At 39.9% G+C, this 11,165-nt stretch overlaps 1 protein-coding gene across 5 annotated transcripts in view; it reads left to right on the forward strand.

The window, feature by feature from the left end:
- The first annotated feature begins 212 nt into the window (after positions 1-212).
- LOC145496743 (solute carrier family 26 member 6-like) overlaps positions 213-11,165 on the forward strand; it is a 19,733-nt gene continuing 8,780 nt past the window's right edge. For 2 of the 5 annotated variants that reach the window (XM_081476476.1, XM_081476478.1), the window contains exons 1-6: positions 213-984; positions 7,263-7,373; positions 8,098-8,303; positions 8,903-9,067; positions 10,130-10,282; positions 11,137-11,165. The exon at positions 11,137-11,165 is cut by the window's right edge and continues 54 nt beyond it. In XM_081476476.1, coding sequence (XP_081332602.1) covers positions 678-984; positions 7,263-7,373; positions 8,098-8,303; positions 8,903-9,067; positions 10,130-10,282; positions 11,137-11,165 — 971 coding nt within the window. In that variant the 5' untranslated portion in view covers positions 213-677. Of the gene's footprint in view, positions 985-3,961; positions 5,213-5,771; positions 7,374-8,097; positions 8,304-8,902; positions 9,068-10,129; positions 10,283-11,136 lie in introns of those variants that run through there. The other 3 variants (XM_081476477.1, XM_081476479.1, XM_081476480.1) reach the window with 2 other exon arrangements.

The raw sequence follows: 11,165 nt of genomic DNA on the forward strand, positions 1-11,165 counted from the left end.
GAAACGTCTTAAATTTTTCCGCATATTTCTTAACCACAGGAACTGCCAAAAGTCCGTGAACTGTTTGACTGAAGTGCGAGCAAGGAACGTACATCAACTATATCATATGAGTAACAATTATTCCACGAGCGCTCGGTAGATATGAGATGATAGACAGCCAACGAGACGCATAACACTGAGTTGGCTATAACCATTTCATCGGTAACAAGCGAGAGTGGAATAACTGTTTTATTAAAAACGCCCCCAAAATGCAGAAAACTAAAATAAAATAAAATAAAAAACGCCCCCCAAAATCACGCATACGCTTATCATGTCGAGCGTGGTATAATTGCTCAAATACCATGACGGACTAAGCCAATGAAAACTCTTGAACTGCATTATCTAATGATGCACTTTTTAATAATTGTGTATATTAACTGAACTTAGAAAATGTCTTCAGGCGTCAATTAGAATATTCATCTAAATGACTCTTAACAAGTGGTTGTTTAAAAAACCAATCATATGACGCAAAAGGAAATATGTGGGGTTATAAATCTCACGATAGACGGCTTACGCGAATTATTTTTAACTTCCATTGTTCAAGTAAGAATATATGCGAATGTTAACAACATCTGCCTGGTTGTATTGAAAGACTGACAGCCGTTAGCGAAGTGTCCATCAAGCCACTATCGCACGTAATGGAAGAAGAAATTTCACTTAACCCGGAAAAACTCGACATAACAATCGCACGGAAAGTGTACGATGAGAACCTTCTGGCCTCAGCTCACGGTTACTCAGGCTATGAGGAGTCACGAGACAAGAAACAGTATTTGCGCTCTCTTCGTGAAAAGCTTGCTTCATGTTCATGCTCTGCGAGTGGTTTTTGCTCTCTCCTTGCCCGGCTCGCTCCGATTCTTCACTGGTTGCCAAAATACAGCGTGAAGAAAGATTTGACAGCAGACATAACTGGAGGAGTCACAGTGGGAATTATGCATATTCCCCAAGGTAATATTAAAAAATACATTGAGATATGAATGATAAAATAAGTAATACTTAGGGAAAGAGGCGCCAAGTATCATTATCATTCTAATTTTTGTACATGTGTTTTGTTTTGTTCAACCGGCGAAGTTGCTGGGCTTTCATGCAACCTTATTACGTAATTTATTTCACGCGATTTAAAAACTATAATTGTCGCTCGATCGAGAAACCTTAAAATTTGTAGAATTCAACCGAATTGATTCTTTCCGTAAGTTGAAACCTTGTATAAGAGCGAACTGGGAATAAAGTTGGTCAGTATTTTTTGTGATAGAAGTTCATATCCTTGAGGTTATCATTTACTCTTTTTCTTTGTAATATTTTGAAGTTGATTTACAGTTAAATAAAAAGTTGTTGATTTGTCGACGATGGAGGCGATAAAACAATATTGGTACGACAGTAGTACTTCTTTTCAAATTTTGATATTCAATTTGTTTACACGGTTGAACCAGTGGTCGTATTTTGATATAGTGACCGCGTGATGACGAATTCATGATCGTGTGATGAGAGACTCTCTGCCGTTGGGGAAGTTGCTTCACAGTTTGTTTGCAAGTTTGTTGAGTTTCGCACTTTCTAACAAGATGCAATCCAAGATATGTTACAGAGAAGAGTTCAACAGATGCAAAATCTATCGCATGGATGGATTTGCCTTGAACTTGGAACTTTTGAGGAATTTGCAGCCGCTGTGCTGCCCCGGGTGTGCTGCAAACTTTGGCCACCCGCACCAAGATATGTTTATCATCATGTGATCACTTTTTTTGAATCACGTGAATGAAACCAACGGTGGGTGAAACGGCCTGAAAAAAATAAAAGCCATTTCAAAGGACGTCTGGGATCAATAGTATTGCTGAAAGTCGGACCCGCACTTAACGAAAAGCGCCCTCATTATATTTTATATCGATCTTCTCGTTCTTACATCATTTGCATTTGTTTGGAATCACTTGCTTTGTCTCTTTCCTTTTTGAAACCATTCGACAAGTTAAGGTTATGAACTTGGATTGGTCAGCCTGCTCAGACGTTGTATGCGATTAATACGTGACATTATGCTGTTAGCGATTGCGTGACAATTTTAGCCGTTTATAAGACAATGTATGAGAATGCTTCGAAAATTACTCTAAATGCTGCGTGTAGAAAACAATTTGAATAAAATGCCTTACCTTATGTTTGCGTTGCGTTGTTTTGATGTCTCTGGGCTCCTGGAGGTGGTTTAGAGCCATTTAGGCGAGTTTTACTTTCTGGCGGTTTGCTTCCCCGAAAGAGAAGCAATTAAACCGTCAGAAAGTAAAACTCGCCTAAATGGCTCTAAACCACCTTCAGGAACCCAGAGACATCAAAACAACGCAATGCAAACATAAGGTAAGCCATTTCATTCAAATTATTTTCTACACGTAGCATTTAGAGTAATTTTCGAAGCATTCTCATACATTGTCTTATGAACGGCTAAAATTGTAACGCAATCGCCAACAGCATAATGTCACGTATTAATCGTATACAACGTCTGGGTTGCCTTTGGTGCATTTAGCTGCTGTATTTGTTTTCAGCTTATTTGTTCTCACCTGCAGATGATATTCAAATTAAGCTTCGCAGGTGTTCTCGCTTCACGCCGGTTTGGTGACAGTAGAATTTACGAAGGTGGAAATCTTAAATTACTCTTTCAGTCAACAAACTGTCAGTTGAAATCCGGACAAACGTTAATTACACCACAGTCGGAACCCTTGCTAAGGCCACCCTCGGGGTATTGGGACGTAATAGGGGCTCGTCAGGAATTAGCACCGGACTTACAGAAACGTCAATTTATATTTAGTCAAATACAAACAATCCTTGAAGGCTTGTGCTGCACTACTTGTTACACACAATAAAGCCTATCACTGTTTTCCTGATGCACTTGTCACGAAAATACTATCTCCTTTAAAAATTACCATCACAGATTTTTTACCATCAGGTTATTAGTTAGTTACATGGAAGCACGTCAACACAGGCATAATAAACGTTTGTTTGAATGTTTTTCTAATTATCAGTCGACACTTTCTTTTTCGGACGCAAGTCTGTCATCGCCTCTACCAAAACAAAAGCAGACTTCATGTGTTTAGGGGTAAGGACAAGAAAACCCCTCGTCGGGACGACCAAAAGTTGGCTCATTTACAGTATTTTACGGACAATATTTTCAGGACTTTGAATTGATAACTGGCCACTTAATTGGTGGCTGCTTAATAGAGGTTTGACCTTATCTTTTATAATGTACGATGACTTCATCTCAGCTGATGCCATAGTGTGTTCCGATATATCTGGCGAACATCAGAATAAAAAACACCGACCAACACAGGGCCGGTCTTACTACGTTGTCAGCTCTTTAACAATTTATAAGCTACATCAGGAGCCCATTAGATTTATTTTAACTGTTTACGACTGAAGTGGGGAAAACATACACCTTGTAAAATGGTAAAATTTGGAAGACAAAGATAAGAAGTATTCAGATCGATATTTAAATCTCTGTTTACGTAAACTTAATTTAAGAAAAGTAAGATTGTATAATTGATATCGCAAGTAGAACTGGACAGTCTCTCCCGCGTTTAAAACAGCTCTTGATATTAAAAAGATATTGATATTGATATTGCTAAGTCATGTGATTACGTAGATCCGGCATTCAGATTAGGCGTGTTACGTCACTAGCAGGAGTTGTACACGGTATGATGGTCTTCTGCGAGCTCTCGGGCTGTTTAGATCTCTCTACAGATCACTGAGTAAAAAGATGTTTAACTCTCCCCAGCTTTTTCCGCAAAATTGATGGGCTTCGAACCAATTTCCGCTCCACAATTTTCACATACATTGCATGGTAATCGTTGACTGAAACACTCTTGCGCATATAGGCAGCCTCTTACGACTCCTACCTGGATAATTTCCGGTCGGTTCGAACCTCCTTAGCTTGCATGGCAGCCCGGGCGGGGGAGGGGGGGGGTAGTCCCAGAAAAATTGGGTGGGGGTGTGCGGCCCGCTTCCCAAAACCCTTACCTTACTTATGACCAAAATCTGCGATTTTCCCTACCCTGTTCAAACCCCTGGTTTTTAGACCTGCCTTATAATTAGCTCCCTAGTTCAGACCAATGTTAAATTGCCGTAAAGATAATTTGTGAAGGGCTTTTGTTAACTTTCTTTTCGATAATGATGAAAAAGCGGCTTCTTCTTGAAAAACATACCCACATCAAGACCAGAGTGCAAAAAACATACCCTATTTATGACCAAACTCGCCTAAATCGATATCCTATTTATGACTAGATGGCTGAAAAACCATATTCTTTGGGGCCGCACATACCTATATAACCCATATAGGAAAGTACAGCCCCGGGTGTTGCAGATGCTTCCTACAAGAGGTAAATTTCCGTCTGTAACGCGGCTAAACCTTCTCGGCCCTCTGCGCCACTACTAGCTACCGCCAAAGAGAAGAACTCGGAAATGAGACTCAGCTGCCTGGTTGAAGCAGCACAAAGATTTGGGCCAAAAAACGCTTGGGCCAAACGAGAGTAGACAGTTCATCACAAAGTAACTCCCGTTGTGTTGCCGATGGCTTGAATCTGTTGATCTTCATTTTCCGAGCATTAGCAGCGATCATACACTTGATCAGTAACCCGAGTGCGTCCCGAGACAACCCGAGATAAGACTTGTGGTTAGCTTTATCTTTTAACAAATCTTTATTGAGTGTTATTTAAAATTGATATTTCTGCGGGGCGTGAACAACAAACAGGTTGTTTCACTCACGCACCTCGGAAGCGTGACTTAATCGTGACTCGCGTGACTTAATCGTGACTGTCTCCTGACTTCCGTCAAACTCAGAAACAAAAGACATTGATGTTGTCTTGCGTGACACAGTAGTTGTAGTTGCCGTCATGAACATCAATGGAAGAGGTTTCAATTCATCACCAAACACCAGACATAATCATTGCACGGAAAGTTCGCGATGAATCCTTTTTCGCTGGAACACACTGTCGTTCAAGCTGTGAAGAGTCGGTGAATGTAAAGACCTACTTGCGCACTGTGCAGAGAAAAGTTTCTTCGTGTACGTGTCTGACGGTGAATGGTTTTTGTTCTTTCATTAACCGGCTCGCTCCCGTTCTTCGCTGGTTACCGAAATACAACTGGAAAAAAGATTTATTGCCTGATATAACCGGCGGAGTTACAGTGGGAATTATGCATATTCCTCTAGGTAATGTTATAATTACTCAAACATTAGTCTTGAGTGGTTTTATACAAAGCAAGTCCCACACGACCAGGATTTTTCAATGTCTTGAACGACGACTTGAAATACCGATTGTAGCCTAAATGAATTCATTGTCATTTATCATTCGAAAGGTCCAGAGGGTGATAAAGCTGGTTGCTTTCTTATAAGCTTAGGTTTACGTGTATCAGATTTAGATTAACGTAGATTTACGTGCATCAACTATAAAGACGTAATCTTTTCAATGAACGTTTATGGATTGCTTTGAAAAGCAGTGTAATCTAATATTTTGGGAATATTATCGCTAAAAAGTAACCTTACTGAGCTGTAGCAGTAAAGTGAATGGCACTATTGCGATAACAACAACTGTTACAACAACAATAACTTTGAGTCATTGGTAGCCATGGTAGCCCTCAATTGGCAAAGGAATTCTGGGCGAGCTATGTAACAAGGGATCTATATTATTGAGCTCACCGAAGATACTTACAAATTACAAATTGTACCGCCGGTGTTTGCTTTTCCAATTGCTTTTCGTTCTAATCAACAGCATATAAACCTGTGAAATGAATCAGTCGCCACGCTGATACTCCTTTGGTCAAGAATGCGTGATCTTTACCTCTGTATCCGAATCCGTCGTTAGGAAAAAAGATGGCGACTGGTATATTTACTTAAGGTATCAGTATACCCCAAAATTGACCATTTTTCAAAAAAAAAAATTCTTTTTTCGCTCCTTCAGATAGATCTTATTGCGATCCTTCTTTGAAAAAAAATATGAAAAAAGATTGATTTTGTGTACAGTTACAACGAAAAACGTTTCTTTGCATAATTATCTCTAATTGATAGCTGTCAACGGGTTGTCACGAGAAGTAAACTGGCATTTTAAGTTGCCTGACAGCTGAGATTGGCGGGCGCGTATGAACGATTACCAAACGTATGAACGATTGCGACACGGTTTTTTAAAGACATAGCGATGTTGATCGCGTCCTCTCGCTCAAATCCGACCGGAAACGAACTTGATTAGTGAACCTCTGTACTTTGGGGAATGGGGCGCTATATTCGGAATTTTATTTTAGTGATATACCTTCGTAATCTACAATTCTTAGGCTTTCAGAAAATGACTACTTTACTGGGGTTAGCGTGAAACGTCCGACCGTAAAGCGGCGCCAACGAATGATTGTAATTTGGGTATACTGTAACGTTCTAAAACCTTCAAACCTAGCACACACAATGTCGATAGCACAGTGACAAATACGGCAAAAATGTGGCTTCCTGGTACTTTACGGACTCATTACGCTCGCATGGTATTGTGTTAAAATATACAGCCTCCATCTTTTTTCCTACGGAGGATTACGTCACATCCAGAAACAGGATGTCTGTGCACTGAACTCATACACCTGCATCATTAACATAACATTACTATGGACGACGGGAAACTTTTTCCAATGGTTACAATCATGCTCTTTAATCCAGAAAGGAAATTATCTTGCCATGACCACCGTTTTGGGGCTGAAATCAAAACAGTTCAAACACAAAACGGCAAATTAATTTCTCCTGTCTAATGAGCAGATATTATATCTGGATGTGCAAGTTGAGAGATGAAATTCCCAACCCTCCACAATTTTTGCGCCTCGTAGAAAAAACTTATGAAATCGAAACAAATGAGCTCAACCTTCAACCTGAAAAATGGAAACCTCTCCTTGGCCACTTTTAGAGGGCTTAAGGCACAAAAATTACAAAACTCAAACCGCCTGACCTTACGAGCAATATTACCATTACTACCATTACCATCATAATTGTTATCATTATTATTATTATTATTATTATTAAGTAAAAAAATATAGATTGGTACACATTGTATTCTATGATTTAGTGATAATGTAATATTATTTCAGATGTGTATAATGTGGGAGTCATTAAATTCCAGCTTTGGAATGCAAAAAAAAAAAGAAAAATACTATGGGCGACAAATGTACAGTCTCTGTTACTTAGCCCACGAGCAGGATTTCTATAATTTTTTTTCGACAATTTTATTTTTCAGGACTCGCGTTCGCTATGTTGGCTTCCCTTCCTCCTGTGACGGGACTTTACACCGCTCTCATCCCAGTGTTGGTTTATATGATCATGGGTACATCACGGCATTTGTCTGTAGGTAAGGCTAAAATTCTCTTTGTGGTAACCATTCGAGAATATCTTTTTCAGTAGGATGGATCAAAAAGGTCCCACACCCTAGGAAGTACAACGGCTCAGAACATGATCTTCAAAACCCCGTTTTCTCTGCATAAAAACAATTAAAAAACAAATGAATTCCAGACAGTTCTTGGAACGTAACGTCTCATGAACCTCTCGTTTAGATCATTTCAGGCTCTGATTCTTAGAACGTTGACAGTCCAACCCTCTAAAACAGGAAGGTTACCTTACGGCTTTCCTGGACGTCTGTAAATGTAACTGATACTCTAGTTTGTGACGCGATAAAAAGGAGAGAACCACCCAAAAACGTCTGGACAAAAATCTTGCCTTATCGCAAGGATCAGATACGAAAACCCCTGACTGATGTACACCCGCTTTTTCATTCGATCATCCCATCTTACACATAATAATGACGTTACTGCAAGTTCTGAATGATGAATAAAATTTCCTTGGCAGTGGGATGAATAACCAAATAAGAAGTTAGTCTTTTAGTAACCTATCGCGATTTCTGATGATAAATTTTAATTCAGTAAAAACTTCTTAGTACCTTCCGTTGCGTTTTGTAATACAGTATATAGCTACGCTCACTATAGTCAATAGAGAGGTGAACTACAGAAAGTCTAAGTGACCCTGATTTAGAAGGTTATTTGCAACATTGATGGACGTTTGCTGTGGTCACGTGACAGGTAGTTTCGCGGTCATTTGTTTGATGGTGGCGCAGGTGGTCGAACGTGAAGTAGGTTCTCTGCCTTTAGAGCCGAGTCCTACTCCTGGAAATTCTTCGATGTCCAGTCCCACCCCATCGGGTTCTGGTGGTGCCTTATGGACACCCATGGACTCAATGAAACTGGAAGTCGCTGTTTCACTTTCGTTGCTTGTTGGCATTATTCAGGTAGCGTGATCTATTTAATGTTTTATTTAGTTAGATCATGTTAAAAAACCAAACAGGCTCCCGGCGAGCGAGAAAAAAAAAAAAGAATTCGGCGAACGAAGCGCCCGCCCCGCCCCGATCGCTTCGCTCTCCAAATTCTTCAGTTTCGCGCTCGCCGATTTTTTTTTTCTGTCCTCTTCGGGAACCTGGTTGTAGGCTAGTGTAAAGCAGTTCGTGTTCCAATGCTAATGAGGAGAACAACTTATCTGATTGGCACTAAGTTTCTTGACTGTGGCTACGCAAGATATTATCAAGAGTAAGGCCAAACACACTGCAAACTATTTCAACACAGTACAACAGTAGGCAAAACTGATATGTTTATCGCTAAAAACTAGAAAACAGACGCCGTTGACTGCTAAACATGCTTCGTATTTTACACATAACTCTCGAGAATGAACAACCTTGTGAAAAAACAAAAACGGAGGCTTTTATGTGAAAATAGAGTTATGGAGAGAATCTCTCGTTTTTGTTTTATTTTTTCTTCGGCTAACAACGCTTCATGTATTTCAAACTTTTTCTTATATACAATAGACAAATAACCGGAAACACTTTATTGTTAGGTTGTCATGGGAGCGGCCAAGCTGGGTTTTGTGGCGACGTTCTTGTCAGATCCACTGATTAGCGGCTTCACTACAGGATCAGCGGTGTTGGTGGTAGTCAGTCAAGTAAAACATATTCTTGGACTCAAAATTCCGAAGATTACTGGACCACTTGCGTCAGTTAAGGTGCGCGGGTATCAGACATAAACTTATTACGTGGTTTTACAGATATAGCCTAGAGCGGTTTTCATTTGAGTGTTGTCAAACCAAAGTAATGATTTTGGCCAATCACAAAGGACACACACAGTCTTGTGAACCAATCAAAACTCAAAGCAAATTCATGTAGCAGACGAAATGCACAAGAAAACATGTGTGAGCGATTCGCGATTGGTTTTGGTTTTATTTCTGATTGGATGACAAAGTGGCGCCATCTTTTTAAGCCCATCGCGTAGCCTTTTCTAACGCAAAACCAAATTAGACGTGAATTACTTTAGACAGTCTAGTCAAAACTGCACTATGAATTGGTTTTCCGTTAATTAGATGCACGGCCATAACCACAACCACTCAACAGGAAGCACAACCACCACTACTACCATTACTACAACACAGTGCAACACATTTGAGGGACTTCAGACCCAGTCACCCAGACCTTGGATTCCAGCCCCGTTAGTACACCATATTAACTCTAATTATACACTAATTCAACATTTATTAAGCTTAAGGTCTAGATAGCAGCAGACATGTAAAGATTTTAAGGAAAACGACCAATTTTTTAAGTTTGCAAGACATGTTTCGACAGAGCTTCTGTCATCTTCAGTTGAATGAATGATTACAAAGCAAGTTGAATAATAAGTAGGCAAAAATGCTAATTAAGACAAATAGTAACAACAGAACGTGAAAAGGTGTTAGTTAAAAGGATAATTTTAGATTTACATGGTGTAATTGCTGATTGAGGGAAGGTAGTTCTTTTTGAATATGAATAGCCTCCTTTATCTTGAGTTGAAAGCTGGTAGTGGCGTGATCTAAAATATGAAAGCAGTCTATTGAACACAATGAGCGACAACGTTCAGAATTCTGAAGATGTTTGAAGATGTGAGAGGCCCTATCAACGGCTAAGTGCTCACGTACGCGTGTGGAAAAATGTCGGGAGGTTTCGCCGACATAACAGGCATTACAGCCCGCAAAAAATTGGTCGTTTTCCTTAAAATCTTTATTAAGCTTAAATTTAAATGTGGTTTATCGCTTCAGATTGTCATTTTTATGTTGAAAAATATCACCTCAGTGAATGGTGGAGCCATCATCACCGGCGTACTCTGTCTTGGGGTGTTGATTGGACTAAAACAAGTGAATGAAAGATGCAGGAACAGACTGAAGCTTCCTATACCGGCAGAACTTCTTGTGGTAACAATTTTCATTGTTCGGGTTTGCTTGCGAAAGGTCTTGGGAGGTTGCAAACTGCCGCAATAATCGTTATCTAGAGGATGATGTCAAAGAAATAAACTTACTTTCTGGTTCATCCTCGCTTTTCTTTAAAAACCCGACGTTTTATGGTCGAAAGGAAAGGGAAGGGAAACAAAGGAAGGGAAATAAAGAAACCTTATAATGCATGATTTCGGTGAGTTTAAACGAGGCTGGAAGAGCCGTGTAAAAATAGGGTAATTGTTATTTAAATCCCGCTGGGACTTCAAGATTTAAATAATAAGGAAAAACAAGAAAGGAATTCTGGTAGTTGTAGTCAAATGACGACAACGTGTACAATCAGTTAGGAAGGCTGGGGGACATGCTACCCTGACACTAGAAGTCCACAAATTGCAGGCGATTAATTGATATCTTTTAAATGTATTTCACTTTGATTGTTAGAATATCATGTTACAGCCTGAGTCTTTCTACTAGATCGAGAAACCTCCTTCCAGTTTCCTTTCGTGCAAAGAATCTTGCGGTAAAATCAGAGTCTCCCAGATCGAATTGTAGGAGTTAGTGATCTTGTGGGAACTTAGTCTGAATTTATCTATTTCTGCTGGTCGGGTACTTCTTGGAGTAAAGTGAAAGGGTCACACTGCATGGGAGCTGTCTGCTGGTAGCGTTTATAATAGCCTGAGTTACAAAGATAAAAGAGAAGGGGTAGGGGAGGTGAAAAACGCGGGGCAGATCCATCCCGCTTCCCCGTTTTACACCCGTTACACACAGGGCTACGTGTATAAAGGACAAGACAACTGATAATAATCCCATTTGTTCCTCTCTTATTTGAACCACAGGTTATTGCTGGAACTGCTATCTCGTATGG

The sequence above is a fragment of the Orbicella franksi genome, chromosome 9 (genome assembly GCF_964199315.1).
Source record: "Orbicella franksi chromosome 9, jaOrbFran1.1, whole genome shotgun sequence".
Classification (NCBI taxonomy): Eukaryota; Metazoa; Cnidaria; class Anthozoa; order Scleractinia; family Merulinidae; genus Orbicella; species Orbicella franksi.